Raw genomic sequence first — 23,738 nt, forward strand, 5'->3', positions numbered from 1 at the left:
GTTCTTTTGAGTTGTCTAGTATGATGTTTATTATGTCTTTTTGTGGCAATATCATACAATTACCAGAGTACCAGAGGTACTATAGGTACAAGTATAGTTTAAACACAATTGTGGTTCAAAAGATGAAATTAGAGGATGGTATTATGGACCAGCTACACCCCATAACTTAAGTACATGTATGTTGCACCTCTTGGAAGAGGTCTCAGCATTTACCCTCCCTTTGTTTTTTTTTTTTGCACGACAAAAATCAAATATATTATATATAAAATTCAGTACTAGGTGTACTGAAATATTCAACAATAAAGCTCTTCATCTCCGCCTTTTTATTTCCTTACTCGACCATCCCCAGAACATGTATTGCAAGGTGTTGAAATTTCTCAAGTCCCATTGCATGCAGAGCATGTCATTGACCGTTGGAAGATGGCTAATGGAGTTCTCATTGATGAGACAACCCGGCCTTGACCTCCACAAGTGCTACATTTGGATGGTGTAGTCTCTGGTTTAGCCCCTGAACCATTGCAAGTTCCACAGCTCTCTAATTGGCTTATCTCTATCTATTTTTCTATGCGAAAAACTGCTTCTTTAAAGTTGAAAACAAGACTGTAATACTCATGTTCAGCATCATTTTCTCCATTCCAAGAACCACTGGAACCTGTGCCACGATAATTGCCCTCAAACAATGATTCGAACAGATCAAATGGATTGCTCCAACAGCCAACAAAAATTATCAATAATAGGAAGTGAGCTAACAAACCCTACATGTAAGACTTAAGGGGAAAAAATTATCTAAGCCTGCATGTAAGACTTAAAAAAAACTTCTACCTAAGCCAATTAGAAACCTAGAGCCAATTATACACTACAATGATCTACTAATGTTAGAGCAGCATTATGAACCATTATATGCTGGCAATTGGCAACATTGCAGAAGACAAGATTAAATTTCCTACTTTATAGTCTATAACTGAGGACAGCTAAATGCACATATCAACCACCGTCCCAGGGACAGCTACATGTCATGCAAAAAGCTTCATTCAAGTACCCCAATAATACCTGTCCAGAATTTGGTCTGGGCCTAATAAACCCTAAAAACTAGCTCATGAAGTGAGAATTGTCTAAGCCTTCATAGCAATATCTCAACACAAACACCTCACGCCTAGGATTGGACATCTAGAGTGTAGAGATTGTAGAACTGTTTTTTTATATTGCACTAGGAAAACTGTGTAGCCAAGTAGAATTTTATATTACAACACCTAATCTCTAATACCATCTTGAATTTGAGTTAGCCCTGACTTAATCCCAAAAACTAGCTCATGAGGTGAGGATTGTCCAAGCCTATGTAAGCTCTACTTTGACCATATATACAGTTGATGTGAGATCTCACCAATCTGCATACCACAAGTTTCCTTTTCTAAGACTGATATTTCAAGGTTAACAATAGGAAATCTAGTCAACCTTTTATATTCACTGATAATATCATTGGTTTAGATAACGATGGAGCCATTAAAAATGTATGCCATATTATGGAAGAGGTGAAAATCTACCCAAATCATCAGTATCAACACTTGTTGCCACACCACCACTCAAGCCATTCTGGTTGCAACCCAATAGACCCCAATCAGTGCCTGCCTGAGCATCAACAGAGACCTGAGGCTTTACTTGAGATTACATATGCTGAGGTACCAGTTGAAGGCCATTTTTATTCTGATAAAAAATGCAACTATTTAGAATTTTATTTAACCATATCAACGAAAAGGGAAAAAATCACGATATGAACATACTGAAGTTGCCAAAGGTGCACCAATCGAGTGAGGTTGCGATTGTGTGGCAACATTAGTGTGGTTCGTATCTGAACGCCAAGGTGTCAATTGATATTGTGACTCCTTTAGCTTTGACTGTAACAAAGAACAAATATAAACAAATAAAATCAATTCCTCTAGCATAAAGGGAAAGTAGACATTCCAAAATTTCAACAATATCTACTATCTAGTCCAACTAAACTTAAGAACTAATTCTATTGAATTATCCACGATACTATCGCTGCTGATTATGTCTTCTCTTTTTTCTTGGCTGCAGCCTCATTCACAGCTACTCGTGAAGCAGCATCCATCTCCTTTCTTCTTCATAGAAGTGACTTTCTTAAGCTTCTCTTTAACATCAATGGCAGACACATCCTCTGCCTTCTCTATGCCAGCAGTTTCAAAAGTCCTACTTCCAACATCATTGTGTTTGGTTGTAACAATGACCTTCTCAGCAACAAGATACCAATTGTAGAACCCCACACCAAATTGTCCAATCATACTAACATGAGCACCAGTAGCCAAGGCTTCCATGAATTCCTTGGTACCAGATCTAGCAATTGTACCCAAGTTGTTCACCAAATCTGACAAAACATCAAATCAATTAGAGACTATCAACAAATAAAAAAATTGTTACACGATTTATCAATAAAAGAACATCTGAAACTTACCAGCTTTGGTCATGCCAATACCACTGTCAACAATGGTCAATGTATTGTTCATCTTGTCTGGAACTGCAAATAAGTGAAAACAAACACAACAGCTGAAACTGCAAATAAGTGAAAAGAACATCTCAAACTTACCAGCTTTATACGTCCATCAGTGCTACTAAAGGCCTCTTGAAACTGCAAATAAGTGAAAAGAAACAAAACAGCTGAAACTGTTTAGATAACATTAAAGAAAACACAGATTTCCCCTATAAAGAATGAAACGCTAGGTCAAACAGTTTTTTTTCTCCACTGGATGGCAACAGATCCTCACTACCTTCAATAAACATGTCCCTACCATTTATGAATTGAGGAAAACCTTAACTACCCTCAATCAAACCCTGTTAAATTGGGTTTCTTCTCATCAAATAAGGACAGGGCAGGCACCCATGATTTTTTTAGGCATGTCACCACTCTAAGACTTTGAGGTCAAGAAAAACTTTTGATCAGAATATTGAAACAAGTCCACTTATTAAAACTGGCTTACCTTTTTCATCAAATTGACATTTTTAAATTAATTCACTATAAGAATGATATAGTTCATCAGGAAGGTTCTCAGAATCACAGTCATTTTTTATTTTTCTCTCTAATTCACTGATATCATGTTGAAGTTCTGAGTGTTTAGTATCACGATTTGACTAGGTTACATCATTTGGATAAACTTTGGTATTTGTAAGTTGTTTGTGAATGAGCATAAGTTGTTCTTGAATTATGCGGGACTTATTTTGGATGTTTCCTAATGTTGTACAAACATGTTTATATCAAAAGGAGTTTGCGTGTTATAATTCACTATTGGCTTAACATTAGTTTTTATTGAGCACAAAATTACTGTTATATCAAAAAGAGGGAAATGTCAGTTCACTAATCATAAGATGTTGCTTAATTACCCTGTGGTTAGGTAAAAGTTTGCATTTAAGTGCACATTAGTAATCCAAAGTTCAAGGATAGTGCTTATCTATCATAAAATGGTTTGTCATACTTTTAATAGTGTTACAGATTGGCATATCAAAGTGGAATGGAAATGTGGGGAACTCTGGTCTTGTTCTAAGAGTTGATGTTACCAACAACAAAGCTTTATCTTTATGTGAATAGAAAATCCTATTTTGGCAGTGTATTAGTTTTGTCATATTGGATCGTGGTTTACTTCTTATTGAATTAATGTCTAATTATTTTACGGGTATATAACTTCTAAAAGTTACATTCAAATTGAGTTGTGAGACTACTTCTCGTTATTTTTTCTTGAGTTGTGGGAGTACTTGTAGTTGTTATTTTTGTTAGATTAGTATTAATATTCACATTCTAATAGTTATTTAATTGTGGAGGATGTTTCCTTTGTAAGAGAAGTGCAGCTTCTCAATCAATTTTTGCTTCAAATGGGAAAGTTAGATATGAATTTTGGTATAAGATCCCTTGATCTTCGTCGGTCTTGCCGTGCTAATAGCTTCTAAATCAGACATTAAAAAAGATCATTTTTGTCATTTGTCATTTGAACGGTGCTGAAGATTAACCTGTGGGTTTATTTATCTATTATCTATCGTTGGGATCATAGAGACTATTGGCTAAAGTTTTGACAGTTTCTAGCAAGGCTGAAGCATGTTCTTAACAAACCATGAAAACAAGTTTTTCTAGGAATTCATACTTTAAGGCAATAACTGTTTTCAGTTTCACATAAAGTTTTTTTTCATTCATTATTTCTTGAATTTCGATGTTAAATTTTAAGGCTGTGATTGCATGCTAAACTTACATTATATGCTGATTGCATGCTTTTGCTTTACTGGGGGTATTCTGGCAGAACACTGTCATTGACTACTTGCTGATTGCTAGTATTGTATAATGATATACATTTGGCTGCCTTTAACCCTTTATTTTAACTAATGTATTTATGTAGGCAAAGTTTGATATCGCAGAAGCTCCAAAGGTGAAGATGAAGGTTATGTCAACAGTAGCGACGAGATGGCGGCAATTTAAGTCCACATTGACTAGCAAATTTGTTTTTGCTAAGAGTGAAGGTCAACAAACGCAGGATGTTGTGACAAAATATGGACTAGATCCTGAAGCGTGGAAACAATTTGAAGAAACCCGGCTCACACCTAACTGGGAGGTTAGTTGAATCTGTCTATCGTAACTTCAAATGAATATTTTTTTACCAATTTGATTATTTTAATTTGAAAAAAGTTTCCGCAATTATGTATGTCACATTACTGGGTATTAGGAAACGAGCACAATCAATTCAAAAACACAACAAATGCCCTCACGTGAAGATGAAGGTTATGTCAACAGTAGCGACGAGATGGCGGCAATTTAAGTCCACATTGACTAGCAAATTTGTGTTTGCTAAGAGTGAAGGTCAACAAACGCAGGATGTTGTGACAAAATATGGACTAGATCCTGAAGCGTGGAAACAATTTGAAGAAACCCGGCTCACACCTAACTGGGAGGTTAGTTGAATCTGTCTATCGTAACTTCAAATGAATATTTTTTTACCAATTTGATTATTTTAATTTGAAAAAAGTTTCCGTAATTATGTATGTCACATTACTGGGTAGTAGGAAATGAGCACAATCAATTCAAAAACACAACAACTGCCCTCACGTGAAGATGAAGGTTATGTCAACAGTAGCGACGAGATGGCGGCAATTTAAGTCCACATTGACTAGCAAATTTGTGTTTGCTAAGAGTGAAGGTCAACAAACGCAGGATGTTGTGACAAAATATGGACTAGATCCTGAAGCGTGGAAACAATTTGAAGAAACCCGGCTCACACCTAACTGGGAGGTTAGTTGAATCTGTCTATCGTAACTTCAAATGAATATTTTTTTACCAATTTGATTATTTTAATTTGAAAAAAGTTTCCGCAATTATGTATGTCACATTACTGGGTATTAGGAAACGAGCACAATCAATTCAAAAACACAACAATTGCCCTGACGTACTTTCACGTGGGGGATATGATTTGCTTGAGAAGAAATTGTTAGATGAGAAACGAAAAAGGATACAAGAGGAAGCATTGTTGAGTGAAAATCCAGCAAGTCTTGATGACCCCCCATCTCCAATAAAAATACATGTTAAGTGGAAGGTTGCTCGGACCAGGGCTGTTGGCAATATGACATCTGAGTCGGCACAGGAAATAGCAGATAAAATAGTAAGTTCACCAATATGTTGCAATGTTCATATGTTTAAGTATTTTGTAATGACAATGACTGCACGTTGTGTATTTTTGTGTCACTTGTTTTGTGTAGGACTCTTTAGAAGAGCAGGTAACGCAGGGTTTGTTTGTACCCCATGGTCGGCAAGACAAACTGAACACTGCCATTGGGCGACCTGACCATGGGGGTCACGTTCGGGCAGCAGGCTCAGGTGTGACTATTACTCAGTACTACGGAAGGGCATCAAGGACATGCAGCAGCTCGTCCACATCCATCAGCCAACAACAACTAGATGAAGTTGTTGCAAGGCTTAGGGAAGACATGACTGGTCAGATTAGGGAAGAATTGAGGACTCAAATTAAGGAAGAATTGAGGACTCAGCTAGAAGAGGAAAATAAAAGGAGCTTGGAAATAATGACCAATGCATTGAAAGAGGCTATTAAAAAAGAGTTGTCAAATAAAGGATCCCTAGAGTCACTCCAAATTCAGCCGGACATACAACAATTAGGTGCGCGTGTCAACACTAAGGGAAGTAATGTTGTTATCAATGTCCAGCCTTCACAGGAACATCATGCTGATGCCATACCATTGATGGGACTGTATGTGCAGCGTAAGGATGGTACACTAGGGTTGGTGGCCATGGGGAAAATAATGGAGGGGGATTCAATCATACACACAGTGGCATATGCAGATGATGTTGTCAGGGTAAGTGTAGAAACAGTTATCGATCCTGAGGCTGAGGTCCCCTATGCCACCTCAGAAATACAATATGTGAAGCAGACCGTCGATACATTTGTAGCTTGGCCCACACACCTTGTGAAAACTGTATTAGATGAGGTAAGATGTTTGATTTGACATACCTGAAGTAAAACATTAATAGATTACACTACAAATACTCACCCACTTTCATTAACCATGTAGGATCCAGAAAGTATTCCGCACAACGAGGATGCACATGTGCCAAAGCCGGCTAATATGGACGCAGATGATCTGTTGTGTGGCTTGATAAAGTACAGTTTTGATATTTACGACAAGCCAGTTGAAATCAACTTTGATGGGAGCTGCTTTGGAATTGTAGATGCACCTACATCGATATTCATAACATATTCAGATGTTAGTGAAATAATAGCAGGAGACAAAAGTCTTAACATATCTGTCTTACAATTATGGTTAATGTAAGTGAAATCCTTCATTTATTTGTTCCTCATTCATTCTATATCATGATCCACTAATATACTTTCAAATCATGTGAATAGGTATATGCATGAGTGGAGTCAGATATTCAGTCAAGGTTCCATGTATGCATTCCTTGAGCCACAGTCGTTGGTTTGTTCAAAGGATACACGCAGCGAATGCCAACAATATCTTGAAAGATGGCTTAAGGAATCTGACCGAGAGGTGTACATTGGACCTTACTTCCATCAGTAAGTGTTGTTTAACAAACATACTTCAAATGATGTTTGGGTGTATACGTATCTAATGTGCATGACATGCAGGGCGCATTGGCAGCTCGTAGTTTTGTGTCCTAGGAAACATGTTGTTGTTTGGTTGTGTTCGTTGCGTAGGAAACCTGATAGGCATATCAAAGCTACAATTAATAGGTTATCTCATACCATATAACTTTTTACAAGCCTTCTTTAATGGTCATCATTGAACATGTTGTTCTATATGCGTTGATGTGCTTTTTTAAAACCAGTGTAATGACGAAATTAAAGACGACCTTGTCTCCTGAAACTAAGGCAGTTGCACCTAAGTGGATTGAAGTTAAGGTAAGTCAGCTACGTATCATGCGTTATTGTTGTCTAGTTAAGTCATGTAATTATGTAATGTATACGATATTCAAATTTTTTCCATATGTAGAGTCACATTCAAACCGGATGTTATGAATGTGGATATTACATAATGCATTGGATGTGGAACATCATAACCAGCGACATAAAGAGTGACTGGTCCATGGTATGCATAAACTTCAATGCAATTGGAACTGGATTTTTATATTTGCAGTACTAACTTTTAAATATGAATACTTGCAGTGGTTTGCTGATGAGACACCGTTGGACATCGACAACATCACCACAATTCGAAAGAAATGGGCAACATTTTTTTTAAAGATAACAATAAGTAAAAACGGCTAATGATGGCTTAGGAGTATTCTTTTTTCCTGTATTTGAGACAATTGTTTTGTTATTTTAGACAACAACTATCTTTTTTTCAGTCATGCTACTAATACAGTGACCATTCACAATTCCTATAATGGTGATGCGGCCAAACATCGTGTTTTTTTGTTCTTAGTATTACCTACTAAATTTGATATAATTGTAGTAATATATTGTCATTACCCCCTTCTACTGCATTGCATCTACATTTGATTACCACAGCAACAATTTAGTGCAGATGTTCTACCACCAAGCTTCCCACTGCAGCAGTTAAGTGAACAAATGAAGTGTCCACAGTCAGTGGATGATTGCTTGGTAGAGGTACATGCTAATAACTAATAAGATTTCTTGTGTAGGGTATCATTGTTTTTGCATCAATGATGGCTACCTTGGGGCTGGAGATTTTGATTGAATTTGCCTCACAAGTTATTTCGAAGGTAATTGAGATAATCTTTTGTTCTTGTTTGTTTATTATATCCCTAAATTTGGGTTCAAGACTAGTTATTCAGCATGTGGATTATCTACCACAAGATTGTTCTAATAAGTGATTTTATCATTTGAGCAGATGATATTATCATTTGGCCTTGCTTTTGCTTTGATTCCGCTCCTGAAGTTCACTAGCAGCAAAATGACTAGCAGCACAAGCATTGAAGAGGTGTGTTTCCTCCTTATTTGTGGATTGATGAACTATAAGTTAATACATTATACTCAAATGTTCTACTTCTAAAATTTGATCAGCTAGGCTTACATGAATTGTTGAATTGATCAGCTAGGCATACATTATATCAACTGTTAGTGTCACTTTTTCAGTCTAATAATATTTTGGTTTATATTATCATTTTTATGAAGCTATCTGTTTTATATGGTATTGGTACAAAGATTGCAGGGATGCCAAGGGAAGGCGACCAGGGGATGAAAATTATGATTAAAGAGAGTTCTTGAGGAGTTTGTCAGATGCTCAGGTAATTACTGCTAAAGCAGTTGGGTGAAATTCTCAAATTTTGAATGCTGCATGCAATTAATATCGTCATTTGATGAAATGCAGAATCTTCCTGACCGGTTTAGTGCATGTTTCATTGATTGCATTCCATTAAAATTATTATTAATCAAGAGGATTCTTGCTTAATTGAATTCAGTGTTGAGCGTGCTGCATTTGTCTTATGTAGTAGTTCATTCATTTATTTAATTATAGTTGACAACTTGTGGAATGGTCATATCAAAATATAACCTATGAAAGAGGATAATCTTGTCAGCTAATTGTTGAGTGCTTTATTTTATTGTTTTGTCTTTTATGTTGCATTTGATGACTTTGTTTCATTTCTTGTAGGGAAGTGGATGATTTTGCACGAAGGTTAAATTCTGATTGGCCTGAAAGGATGCAAATTTTTTCTTTGGGCCACGACAGAAGACTAGTAACAATTTCTATGAATAGCAATGGTTCAACGCAACTGTATATAGGTATGTTCTATCTATCTTCTCAATATTCGCCGTGAACCCTACTTGCTGCCTTGTTTTCTATTAGAAGCATCATTAAATTTTGGTCAAAGTCTGTTAGTTCTAAGATATGATTATGGACTGAGGGCTAGACTAGCAGTAACGGTATTATTGCACATGTTAATTATTTTCAAGGACGTGTTATTTCATAGAGCTTGATCATTGGGTCTGCTTTTGGTCCCTGCCCTCCCTCTCGTTGTTATTGTTTTTTATATGTATATCACATACTGGCAAGTTCTGAATTTCAAAATGATTTTAATTGGTTACTGATAATTTAGAAGGGCTGGGTTGAGGGTGGACTTGCAACTTAGGTTTTAATCATGAATGATGTCTCTATCGTTCAACATATAATGTATGCTACATATAGGTTTTGATAAAAGGTAGTGCAGCAGTGGCAGATAATTCAATTTCCAAGGTGAGTGGAAGTTAAAGTCATCTAAAAGGATGGCAGCTTAGGGTTTGCTGTTGCCTGAATCTTGGAAATGTGAACACCATGTGAGTAATATTTGTTTGTTCCTTATAACTGATAACCAAAGTGTAGCTTTGTTTTTGAAATTTGAATGGTATAACCCAAATTTTGTGAGCAGGGGAACTACTTCAACGATGGTCCTTATCAAAACCTGTCTTTATAGGTTTATACGCCAACAATGATGGGTGCGCAGACCACCGACGTTGAAACTTCAAAGAACAACGACGGTGTACTCACCAACCGACGTTGACATACTGTCAAACAACGACGGGTGAGCCCGCCACCAATGTTGAAATGGAAACCCAACAAAGACGGGTGTTAGGCGTACCCGACGTTGAAATGGACCACAACAACGACGGGTCTTAGGCGTACCCGACGTTGAAATGGACCCCAACAACGACGGGTTCTTCAATATGTGCGTCGTCGAATCGTTTTATATAACGTCTATTGTTATATACGCACTGACGTTGTATTCTGACATTACAAAGACAGGTCCTTGGGTGACCGATGTCGTTGTTGTCAACATACAACGACATCTGGAACAAAGATGGTGTGGGGCCCGTCGTAGATACCTGTTTTCAACCGATGTAGAAGCTTCTTTTTGTAGTAGTGATTAAACTTTCATTTGTCATTTTATGATGATTATATATTAGTTTATTATTATTAGAATGCGCTGTATTTTTAGTTCATATAGAAATTCTTTACCTTTTGATAAAATAAATCTTTTGACGTTGAGTTGTTGAGTTTATTAACCTTTTTGCATAATATTTCTCCTAATATAGCTTGGGATTTCAAATTAATGATAGTTTTTGAAAGTGATTCTTTGCAAAATGTTAAATTATTAATTTTCTTTTTTTACAAATAATTTAGTAAAAAATTATAAACCATGAAGTATATGAAGCATGAACAGCTATTCAATTACGAGAATAAAAGTTCATAAAAAAAACATTTAAAAGACTAAAGTTGCATGAAATGAAACTATTTTTTTTAGCTGGGTAGGATTGTTATAGATGGTAAAGTTCTTCTCATTTAAAAAAATTTGTATATGAACTTTGTAATCTAGAGCTTGTAAAGAAAACATGTAATCGGATTCTAAGCACAGGTAGAAATTTATTGTGGAGAATTTTTTTTAAAATAACACGTATTTAGAATACTAGTATCCAAGCATTGTGATAGTTTGAGGCAGCTATCATTGTCAGTTACATACGGGATTGCATTTTTGCGATATTTTGACACATCTTTTTGTCCTAGCCTATTTACATAGAGGTTAGGTTGGCTGGAGCAGTTTTGGGCTGCTATGGGCTGGTCATATAGCTTTTGGCATCCTTGTAGGGACAATGACAAATATGGATTTGATTGATCAGGTTGGCTTCACACTCTTTGTATTGCACATTGAACACTGGAACATTCTAGTAACTAGCAGCACGTTGCATGTCCTGTAGTACACTATAACTATGCTTCCCGATGGTTTTCTAATTAGACCGTGAGAGGGTGGTGGATCCATTATTCATGTTGTTGATCATATTGATTTAGATGTAAGTGATAGATATCCAAGTCATTTTTAGAATCATAAAAAATATTGGCTCAGAAATTGGCAATTGCTGTAAGATTAGGTTGCTTGTTAAATGAATTAGATATGTTTAATTTTTCAAAAATCAATGAGTGAGAATTGTAAAATTGACTCTGCAGACCTTGCAACATATAAGACAGATAGCACAAGAATCAAGTGGAGAAATTCAGTATGGTGGCGGACACCAACTTGCTGTTTTAAGAACATTTAGCCACAGACTTTGCAGGTAATTAAGGCAGACTTTAATGTCCTTGATAGTTCGAACCAATGCATTGTGCATTTTAGTTATTGACTTGGCATTTTAAACTTGATGTAATTAAGTAGTAGTTTGTTCATTAATTATTCTAATTCTTGCTAAAATTCAAGCTTGTTCATTACCATTGCTTCATAATTACTATGTTTTATTGAAATTGCATTCCTTAGGGGCTTTAATGATGTTGTGAATGGGTTTGTTGATGATGGCTGGTCACTGATGGGGTGGAAGATGTAACTATAGCCAAAAACTCATCTCGAAACAAATTTTTGGGATCCAATTACAATGCATCAATGTTTCCAGCATTTGGGGGTGGGGTCTTGTGTGTCAAGGCATCAATGCTCCTGCAGGTACTTGAAACAATTCTATGGACTCCTGCATGTTATTGGTTTTCTATTTAAATGATTTCTTTTTTATAAGATTCCTCTTTTCATCCTTATTTTCTTCATATATCCATTATGCATGAAATGCTTTGTTGTACAAATTCAGTTTGATTTGCATGGATACATATTCGGCATCTTTTGGACATACACCTATACTGTATTTAGGTATTTTGTATTAAATCCTGGGAAATGCATGTGGTGATTCCATTTAACTAGCTTGCACTATTCTATGATATATTGATATTTGTAGTGTATTTTGATATTTTTTTTCCTTTTTATATTTTACAGTGTTCACTTTTGAACATTGTTAATTTTTTTAATCATGAGGGACTGAATTAAGTTCCTTATTTGAATTCTCCTTCCGACATTGCATAGTTATTTTTGCTTACCTTTCTTTCAGCTTTACACTATTAACCATAAATTTAAAGATAAATGTTTAATATAAGAAAGTACTTTTTATTTTATCTTATAATTGCAAATATCATCTTATTTTTATTTTATTTCTTATTTTAAAAATATAAAAAATTATTTTTTTAATAATATCTATATAATTTTTTTAATAATAATATTTTTATCATTTTAATTTTCTTTTAAAAAAAGACATTCTAAGACAAATCTTAAAAAAACAATTTTAAAAATTTTCTAAGACGATTTTGTAAAAATCATTTTAAAATTTTCAATTTTTTTAAAATTTAAAAGAAAATCTAAGACGAATCTCCCAAAGATCATCGTAGAAAGTTTGCTCTTTAAGATCATTTTTGAGAAAACAATCATAAAATCCTCAATTTTTTTAATTTTTTTTAAAAAAAGACATTTTAAAATTATTCTTCCAAAAACTCTTAAAAAATTTAGTTTCTAAAATGATTTTTAAGAAAATCGTATTAATTTTTAATTTTTTTAATATTTTTTATTTTTAAAAAAGAAATATTATAAGACAATTTAAGAATAAAAACGTCTTTAAATTGTATCATTTTAAGATAGTTCTTGAGAATGATTGTGGAAACTATCATTAAAAGTCCCTTCAAACCTCCTTAAAAGCATACAATTAACTTTATATTCCTACAATTATTTCATTTATTTCACCAAACCCTATTGAATATCATTGTTCGATCTCCTACTTTTACCTTTCAAATCACGAAATTGAGTGTAAAACAAAAAGAAAGTACAAAATTCAGCAACCCATAACTTTATTAGCCTTCAACACATGACCCTTCTCAACCACAACCCCATCATTCCCTGCAAGTGCCCTATACTTGTCCTTCCTCGTAAACCCAGTGCACTCGTAAGATAAAGTCGCGGCAATAACCCTTTGAATATAGTTGGCCACATCATGGCTTGACTTTCCTATCGCACAAGTCAACTCTTTGGGCAACTTGTTCAAAAATGTGACCTCATAAGTAGGACTAGGGTTCATGAAGAAGTAAAATGGATCCATCCCTTTCCACCCTCGTGCGGTTGTTCCATGGAACATGCTCATGCGGTTCACCATGGCCACAGGGACTAGTTCATCAGTGAGTTCGGCGAACAAAGCTGAGAATCTAAGGAGAAATGGTTCTCTACAAGTTGTCCCTTCAGGGCATATTGCTAGGTCTCCTTCTTGGAGGAGTTTCTTAATCATGGCAGCATCGGTGGCACGATCGCGGCTAAGGCGGACGGTCTTGATGGGGGAGATGATCTCAGAAAGCCGAGAGACGGAGTAGGTGACAGCAGGGATAGGGCGACCAAGGGCAGCCGAGAGAAAAATGGGGTCGAGGAGGGTGCGATGGGAGCAGATAAAGAGAACACCAGAGTTGTTGTTGTTAGGGTTAGGGTTAGATTTTGTGACTTTTGGGGGTGGAGTGCCCTTAATTATAACGTGGACGCCAAGGGCCCAAAAGGCGTAGTAGACCATGTGCATCGGGAGGAGGGAGCCTGCGGCAATGCGAAGGCATGCTAAGGGGAAGGCTATGGGAATCCAAAGAATGGTGAGGAGGGCGATGAGGGGTGTGGGTTTTTGTACTAGCCTTCCATCGTGGAAGATTATGGGCTTTGGGAGCTTGTCGGTTGACACGGATTTCACCTCGAGTTTGGGTGGGACTATGTAACCCTCCTGCATGCATAAAAAACAATAATGACTTGAGAAATGATATACAACAATTTGGAAAAACAATTTTACAAAAAAAACAATTAAATATAATAAAGACAGATAGACACAAAAACATAATGTTGTATAAATTGTTATAAAAATTACTATATGTATATCACATCTTAATGATTTTTTGGACAAATAAACATTATTCTACACCTTACAAGAGAAAGAAAAAAAAAATAAAGAAGAAGAAGAGAAGTATATAGATGAAATAATGTGATAGAAAGAGGAAAATAAAGAAAAACAAAAATATTGATGAAATGTTTTAAAAAACAATGAAGTGTGTAAGACTCATTACACCATAAAATAATTTCTTTTAAATGGACATATATACGAGAGTTTTAAAAATTCAATAGCATATGGGGTGGGGGAGATAGAAGTGATCAATTCTAAGAGAATAAGATATAACTCTTGATATCTTAGCAAACCAATACATGTGTTGGACCCATAATCAAAATCTAGTTTTACTTTAAACTTCGTAAAATAAAAAAGATGTTATCGAAGTTAATTATGGTATATATTTAGAAAAATGAATATAAGGGTTTTAGTATACTTATTTATTTATCAATAATATTGAATGAGTTTAGACATATCACACCAAATTATCTTAAATTTTCAATAATACCATAAAATTTAATCATCCAAGATATATGTTGACAAAGAGCAAGAGCTAGAGTTGTGAAGATGTGTTAATTACCTTGCACAAAGCCATGAAGGGAGCATCAGTTTGTCTATCTCCAAGCCCAATATCTGGTTTCTCCTCTCCAAAAGCCTTCTTTAGGGCATTAGCTTTCTTCTTCCCAACAAGTATCCCTGGCTTGCAAACCAACCCAGTTGCTCTTCCCTTGTAACTTGCAATCTCAGTGCCCAAAACCATGTCAGCTCCCAAAAACTCCTTCAAGAAAGGTTCCACCATCACCCTCGGATTGGCCGTGAGCACACACCGCTTCCCACATGACGAGAAGACACGCCATGACTCGGGGTGAACATCACCGGCATAGAACTTTGGAAGAACAGCGCGTGCCACTGACTCTATGCTCGACACTTTAATGCCAGCCATTGAGGCAAAGATGAGAACCTGAATGCCCAAAAAAGATTAGTCAAGATGGAAGGACGTAACTAAATCTCGAATAAAAATTTAATCTTATAATCAGTCCGAAGCATTAAAGTTTGTTGAGATAATTTAGTGTCCAATTGGAAAGCCAAAGACTCTGAAATCCTGTTGGAATAAATTAACAAACACTTATAGATCGAAGAAGAAAATAAAAAGATAAAATGATTTAAACTATACATTAATTTTCACAAAAATGAGTTTTACACGCCATAAATTCTATTTAACACCTACTGAGAGCCAGATAAAATAAAGAAAATTATAGATATTGTAGGTAGTATTATTTAATAGAACGAGAAATAGAGAGAAAGTATGAGTTTTAACACAAGATGTTCGGGAAAAGTGAAGTGTTCAAAATTCTTTGTTCTAACTTTTATATTAATTATTTTTAATCAAGTTTTTCAAAAGTTTAAAGTGCATGAATTGATTTCAGCTGAAAAAACTCAATATATTTGATCTTCTAATTTTCTTCTTCAATAAGTATTCATGAAAAAATAATGTAATTATGTAGTTCAAAAGAAAAGAAAAGATGAGAACTTTCCAAAAGTGAAAGTGCAAAATTTGATTTGAGATGAGAACTCAATATATTATATCTTCTAATCTTCTAATCTTCTAATTATGTAGTTAAAAAAAAAAAAAAAAAGATAAGAACCTGAATGCCCGCGGACTCAGAGATGAAGTAATAGAGAAGGGCAGCAATAGGGGAAGCCAAAACATAGAACAAAAGCCTAAGAACCCCACCAGCCTCAAAGGCCACCAAAGCAAAATAAGGGAAAGAACTTCGACCTATGAGTAAAGTTCCATCCATGTCCGCAACCACCGTGTGTTGTTCCCTACCAATAGAGGTACACTTGTTCACCGTTGGAAAGGTTGAAAGAGCCATGCTATGGAACGACACCTAATTAATGTTGCAATCAATTAGTTAATGCTCTATCTTGGTATGTGTACCAAGAATTAATTAGCAACTTAACTAGCTAACTAATGAGATTGGTTGCATGGTTGTGTTTTGTGGGTACATATATATGTACACACTTGCTCACATAGAAACGTACGTGGAGAAAGTTAGAGGGTGTGAGACAAGTTTAGGTTTGGTATGAGTGATTATGTGAACGATGACAATGGTGGCTCGGACTTTTCCAAAAGCGATTGATTCATTATTGATACCGATCGATACAAACGAGGGTTTATTAATTAGCTATATATTCTTGTTTTTGGAAAGGTAATATAAGGTGGGAAATTTGGGCATGGTTTGCTCCGTCAATTTTGTCTTCTATGTTCAATTTGCCATTGCAATTGCCATAGGTTATATTCGAATATTTGTTTTGATTTGACGAGTTTCTTAATGGAGATCTGAGTACTCAAAGACCAGGAGTGCACTTTAGTGAAAAAAAACTAAAATGTAACTATAAGAGAGTTGCTATTATACCCACAAAAATCAAGTTTTTTTATATAGTTATTTAATGGATAAATAATTGAATGAGTTCGAACACAAAACTTCTCAATGGCAATATCAAAATTCTTAGTTATTAAATGTTTGGGAAGTGCCATAAAGCCTCTATAACTATCATCACCGATTTAGATAAGTTAATATTGTAATTTTTATTTTATAGGGGGAAAATATACATCATAATTAAGAAAACATTAAAAAATTATTATTTTTTAATCAAGATTATAATTATATGTTATTTTTAAAGATAAATACTTTCCTCGACTAGCTTAAGCTAAAGAATATCTCTATGCACCTCCTCACTTTTAAGAAATTACATATAAATATCATAATTAAATTAATGTATATACTTTGCCCCGAATTTCGTATATCTGAACTCTCTCTCTAATTTTTTCATCGTTTTGTGATAATAATTATTAATTATTTTATAAAATAAATTGTCTCCTAACTTAGGATCCTAGATCCTCACTGATAAATAACTCTTCTATTTATAGCTAGGTATTGCTCTACTCACATACCCAGAAATTGAATTCATTTCATATACTTAAAGAGTTCAAATTACCAATTACTTGTGCCATACACAACACAAGTGTAACAAAAAAAAAAAAAAATACATAACACAAACTAAATTCATTTCATGCTATGCAAAATGCAATATGCGACACAGAAAAATGTTCTACGCGTTTTTCATGCATGGGGCATGGTGCTCATTATGAAGGAAAGCTCTTGCATTTATTATAATTGTGTTGGCTCACTCCACACGTTCCTTTCGCGTGTTTGCAGTTCTGTGATTTAGGTACATTGGAAAAAAAAAATGTACTATATATATTACGTTTCGAATCACATGACGGCTTTTCATGTTCCATTTCAGTCCCTCCAATTGAAAAAAAAAGAAAAGAATATTCTATTAAAAAAATCTCTTTCAGAAGAGGACGTTCTTTAGCTTAACATTTTCATTATTTAAACATAAAAAATTTGATATTATAATATGATATGGAATACAATTATTTTTATCACTGATTATTTTTTTTATATTAATACATCTCTAATATATATAATATAAGTAATTTGGTCATTTAAAAATAATCATCGCATAAACTTATCCTTAACTGTCAAAAGCATTATCCTTAACTAAATTATTGGTTTTATACCTTTTTCGTCTGAGATATATTTTTAATTAGAAAAAGAAATAAGTAATTTGGTCATTTAAAAATAAACATGGCATAAACCTAATTTGTATATTATAAATGCATTTAAATTTATATAATTAAATTTCTTAAAGCATTTATGTTATTTTTTGAATTATTCTTGGATACCATTTTTAAAATTATTTTTAGTATATAATCCAAAAAGATTGTCAACGATCTTAATTGGACATATTTATCAATTGTTAATGGACAAGATGACAAACATCTCAAAAAATAAAAAACTTTCCCATGAATATTTATAATTTTATCTCAAAAATGAGATCAGGGTTTTGTAAATCAGGATTTTGAGAGAGAGTGTGTGATGATATGTGTCAGACGAGTGATAATGGTGATGAGAAAGCTGATGATACGGGGAGAAAAGCGAAACTACAGCATGGTAGGAGAAGAGGCAGATTAAAAAGAAAGAGGAAGGAGGTGGTAGCCAAGAGAGAAGAGATGAAAGAGGGAGAAAGAAACTTATAATTTGTGGTGGTTTTTAATTGTCAATATTTTTATCTCATTAAAAACATCAATTTTAAATGAATGAAATGATTATTTTAAATCGATTTTAAAAAATAAAGAATCAAACTAAACATAAAAAAATAAAATAAAATATTAAAAAATCATTTGGCCTATATTTAATCACAACAACCTTTTTTTTTATAGATTTTTCAGTCAACTGGATTATAACTCCTTAATTTTCCTATAAAGTGTATGTCTTTTGAAAAACTTCAAAAAAAACAAAAATAATAATAATAATAATATCATAAAAACTCTTTAAAAGACTTTATCCAATCACCCCGGAACTTAAAAGACTAACATACATTTTTCATCTTCATAAATAAGAAAATATTTAAAATTTGTCCCTACAAAATTTACTTTAGATCAAAAACATACTAAAAATTTTACAGAAATAAATTTTAAACATTTTTATATTCACGAGGATAAGAAAGATATTTTAGCCGAACTTAAATATCATCCCCACAGACAAACCTTCTATTGTAACCAAAAGCAACAACACTTGAAGAGACAACATCAAGAATCATGGCCTGCACTTTATATGGAGCTACTAATATGTACCAACAACTCCACCATGCATCTAAATTTTTTTATTTATTTATAGGAATCTAAGATCAGTGTTATTTAATGACAGCGCTATGGCTGCCATGGCAGAATGGCATGACAGTTTTTTTGCCAACCACCATAAATAATTTGTGAAGGGAGGTCTGCCATGGCAGTGTCATAGGCCTCAACGGCATGCTTATACGGCAGAATTTTGGCCTTCCACTGTGTTCCATCATCCGCCATTGATAACATTGTCAATGACAGGTACCAAGGGAACAACTCACATGCATTGTTCCAAATGAATTAAGCTCCCTTGATAGTTAAAATCCTTGTTTATGAGCATGCCATGATTCTCTCGTGCTATAAAGATAATAAAAAGCTGACTGTCTAACTGAAATCTCTAGCACACAAGCCAATTAAGTAACTATTCTAATCATAACAAATGAGATCACTACTTAAGTTATAGATATACAATTTCATAAACAGTGACAATTGTTATTAAACTGATCACATAGTTCATTGGTTCATGTCATGTAGTCCTCAGTGGAGGGGAAACCAATATCACCCCATCTCCCCTAACAAACAGAAAAGGAACTGTACGCTTTGTAGTCTGCAATAAGAAGGAAAACAAAAGATCATCCAAAGAAAAGTATCTTCAAAATATATGTAGCATGCATTTGCCTTCAGTTAGATAAGAGCAATTCAATGGTTTATGCAGATTGGAAATTGTAAAATACACACAGCATTTCCTAGATATGACCAAAATTCCAACAGATTGTCTGTGGTGCATAACTGTTTACAAAAGACCAAAATTTTCTTTATCCAACAGAAAGTCAGTCAAGCAAATAGCTCTGCACACATTTCTTAGCTTCCAAGTTCTGAAATAATAAGGCCAATAGAGGCCAAAAAAAAAGAAAAAAGCCTAGTCTCATTTAAGAAATGCCCAAGAAGTGTCCAGCTTTATTGTACATTACTCACCAATAAGCACCTTATTTGGCCGTAGTTATTTTTACTATCCACGTATCAAACCCAAAAGTGTTGGACGTGAGGAGGGGGCCGTTGAAAAAATCCAAGTCCCACATCGCTAGAGATAAGGTCAAGATAAAATATATAAGTGGAATCCAACCCTCACCCTATGAGCTAACTTTTGGGGATAAATTAGGCCGAAAGCCCCAAACCAACATTCTAAGAATTTTCAAATGATGTTTACATAACCAAACTTCATTCAAACAATGTTTCTCCTTAACCTTTAATTAACTTATAAACTATAACCAGCTCTTCATAAACGGGAGCAGGTAATCATGGTTGCTACCATTCTACAATGCTTATTAACATAAAAATAATCTAAAATTATTCAAATTTGCCCGCAATGATTTCCACAGTAGTAACAATTTCTTCAACATCACCAAGAACAATATTAAGATGCTGATCATAAGCCTGCAATTTCACACAGTACAAAATGAAGAGAGAGGAAACGCATATCAAGTCATCAAAATTTTAAAGATCAAAATAATCACCCAGGGTCTGTTTACAAATTATGAAAGATGAGACGTGAGAGAAAGGAAATGGAACGAAGCATATAAAAAAATTCTAAAAGAATTCTCCTCCCCTTAATTTTACTTAGGCAACCTAAATATAAAGCAATGTATATTTTCTATATATTGCCATTTTATTTGGAAATAAAAGTTTATTTTCAAGAGGAATCATAATTTTTAAACAGATTTATATTAAATAGGCAGCATTTATCCCTAGTTACGACAACAAATTATTGGCTATGTGGCAGATAAATGATTTAGGAGAAAGAAAGACAAGTCTTGCCCATGTGTACTAAATACGAATCATTTAACAAAATTTTAGGGGAGAGTGCTAATCAGATCCAAATTTCATCCCTTTAAGGACTGTTCCTCTTTTAAACAAAGGAAGACAACTTAGAGACTCCCAAAGTGATAATGTCTTATTTTAGCTTAAGTGAAAAATTTAGACAAGTTTGATCTATCAGGTAACTCAGTACTTCTCAATGAAGATCCAAGAATGCTTTACGCTTTGCACAAAAGATGGGAGAAGCAACAGAATAGAATTTAGATCTAAAAGTTAAAAACTCAGTTTAATAGTTTGTAGTCATCAGTCATGTTAATAATTAAGTAAATTAAACCATTAGGTAGATTAGACACAGTAGTTAGCAATCAGTTACAAGTCAGACAACTGAATTGCTCTGGCCGGGATGATATAGAGGTTGCTTCCAGTTCAGCAATAAAGCACATCATAAATTTATACAACCTTCATTTTCAGTTTTCACATTGAAGGTTTATGAGTTTATCTCATCTGTCATCACCCATCTTCATAACAAACCGAAATCTTAAACCTATGCAGTTAAGATATTTCTCATAGTTTATAGATATACTTCCATCAAATGAATAAGAAAGATCAATGACAATGGCATGTAACTGACTAACTGGTAAAAATCATTGTGAACTCAGGTTATTTTCAAATAGGAACCATTCGGTTAATTAAATGACAACTCGTGACAATATTATAGAAATGCAAGAACAGTAAATAAACATTCGCATAAAAACACCACACCAACCCCACAAAACGAACCAGATCAATGTCCTAGTTTAAGCACTAGTTATAGCCCTAAAATGACCTTTACAAAAACCCAAATCATTTCAATATGTTACAGCAAACTAAAAGTAGCATAAGACAAACCCCAAATAGTTCATTTACATTTATCCAATCTTTTAGCATAAAGTTCTTAGTCCACTGAAACTAAACAAATATTAAAAACAAACAACTCACACTTAACCTTTTCTCATCCCAAACCTGATTATCTTAATTCTAATTCAAAACACTAATTTTTATTCAGCTACACAATTTGGAACAACCCATTATTCTTACATATTGTACATCATTGAGACAGTCAGAAAGGTACAAACTTACAACAATTCTAACCAACCCATCTTTCAATTACATTGAAATCAAGTTAAAAACTGTAAATTTTCCCTCATTGAGCGCCCAAAACATGCTGTGCGTAAATGGGTATTCAAAAAAAGAGTGCACGAGCTGAAAGCAATAGAGAAATTCATGAAAAGAAGAAAAAAAGATTGAAAAGAGAAGAAAAGTACGTGAAGTTTGCCGCGAAGCTCTCTGTCAGAACGGAGCTTGACGTAGATACGCTCGTCGAGGCTAAGCCATATGAGATTCAAAGGCTCCTTCACAGCGCTCTCTTCTTCTGAAGCCATCAATTTACTACTTCACTCTGTTTCTTCAGTGCTTGTGTTTATGTTCTTGGTTCAATGTTTTCTCAGTGAATTTTATTTTCTTGTTCTTTCTCTTTTATTTAGGGTCTACCATATCCTTTTAACATAATAATTATTTCTTCTTAGGCAATTATTGGCTATATCTTTAATTTAGTGAATATATCTTTGATTATTCACGTGTCACATAATTATTGGTCGGAATCATATAATAGTAGATCACCTAATAATTTTATAGATTGGAGACTTAGACATCATTTAAAATGGTTGCGGGTTTTTTATTTTTGAGTTTCAAATGCAATTTTCAAATCAAAACATGTTTGACAAAAATGGATCTAAATAGATTTTTAAATCATTTTTGAAACACTTTTAAATTTCTTTTCAAAATCAAGAAAAAATGTTTTGTGAATTTGATTTTTAGTTTAAAAAAACATAGATTTCTCACATTTGATGATAATATTTTTTTGTTGTCACCATCACCTCCATTACCACCATCGTCACTGCTACTACCACCACCTTCATCATTGCCACCACCACACCACTGCCAATATCACTATCGTTGTCACTGCCATAACTGACTGTTACCCCATGACCACAAGCACCACTACCACCACCATTATTGTCACTAACATTATCATCACCACCAACATTGCTTCCACCACCACTATCAATGTCATTATCACTGCCTTTGTCACCCCCCACCACCTCCATCACCGCCACCATAACCACCATCAATGACGTCACAATAACCATCATCACACCGCCACCACTTGGTGCCACCATCAACACCACTTGTCGCCACCAACATCATCATCACCACCAATATTACTACCACCATCACTATCAATGTCATTGTCACCACCACCACCATAGTTATCAAAATCTCATTTTTACTCATAGAATCGTACGATTATACGATTCCACTAAGCCTCTGCGAGTTACAACGTGTGCAAAATCAAAATCTGAGTGGACTCAATCGAGTTTGCAGAGACTCAAGTGAGTTAACGTAGATTCACGAGTTTGCAGGTTTAGGAAAAACCAAGACAACGTCATTTTGTTTGCTTCATTTTTCTTTCTTCCTCATCACTTTGTGTCGGCACCGTGGTGCTGCTTATTTTGTTTTTCTTTCTAGTTTATTCCTCCTCGCTTCACGTTCGGTGCGACTGTGTGAGGGTGCGGTTGTGTGACGGTGTGACTGTGAGACTACGATGGTGAAGTGTGAGTGACCGAGTGCGTTTTTCTTCCACGACCATGCGAGTGCGACGATGAAGGGAGTTAGAGTCACTTCTCTATTCTGTTTTCACTTTTCAACCTTGATCCACCGCAAGACCGCGATGGTGAAGTACAAGTGCAACGGCCTGAAAGTCTGAGACTAGGTTTTTTTTCAATTCCTTGTTTGTCTTGAATGAAATCTAGCACTACCTAACCATTGTCTATTTCTTTGATTCTGATTCTGTTAATGTTAATGTAAACTTGAAAATTTTAGAGGCCTCTCTTTTTTAGTTTTTGGAAGTAGATTAATTACTAATGATATCCTTGAAAGAGCTGTTAGGAAGGATTTTGGAATTAATT

At 34.5% G+C, this 23,738-nt stretch overlaps 1 protein-coding gene and 1 long non-coding RNA gene across 2 annotated transcripts; both read right to left on the bottom strand.

Annotated features, from left to right (window-relative positions):
* Positions 1-13,014: 13,014 nt before the first annotated feature.
* Positions 13,015-16,197, bottom strand: LOC114370876 (glycerol-3-phosphate 2-O-acyltransferase 6-like). Its single transcript, XM_028328278.1, has 3 exons — positions 15,866-16,197; positions 14,800-15,180; positions 13,015-14,063 (listed from the first exon to the last, which is right to left on the bottom strand). Exons 1-3 carry the CDS (start codon positions 16,094-16,096, stop codon positions 13,146-13,148), a joined length of 1,530 nt encoding a protein of 509 aa, XP_028184079.1. The 5' UTR covers positions 16,097-16,197; the 3' UTR covers positions 13,015-13,145.
* Positions 16,198-18,882: 2,685 nt separating this feature from the next.
* On the bottom strand, positions 18,883-22,235 carry LOC114370731. Its single transcript, XR_003657912.1, has 2 exons — positions 22,035-22,235; positions 18,883-19,522 (listed from the first exon to the last, which is right to left on the bottom strand). It is a non-coding gene; the product is annotated as an uncharacterized LOC114370731 (long non-coding RNA).
* Positions 22,236-23,738: the final 1,503 nt, after the last annotated feature.

This window comes from Glycine soja, chromosome 10 (assembly GCF_004193775.1).
Source record: "Glycine soja cultivar W05 chromosome 10, ASM419377v2, whole genome shotgun sequence".
NCBI classification, from domain to species: Eukaryota; Viridiplantae; Streptophyta; class Magnoliopsida; order Fabales; family Fabaceae; genus Glycine; species Glycine soja.

Bases quoted from the DNA above. Each gene is read 5' to 3' on its own strand.
- LOC114370876 (XM_028328278.1), bottom strand. From the start codon at position 16,096: ATGGCTCTTTCAACCTTTCCAACGGTGAACAAGTGTACCTCTATTGGT. The intron at 15,181-15,865 runs GTTCTTATCTTT...TTGGGCATTCAG, and splicing joins CTGAGTCCGCGGGCATTCAG to GTTCTCATCTTTGCCTCAAT. The intron at 14,064-14,799 runs GTAATTAACACA...TTATGCATGCAG, and splicing joins CCTTCATGGCTTTGTGCAAG to GAGGGTTACATAGTCCCACC.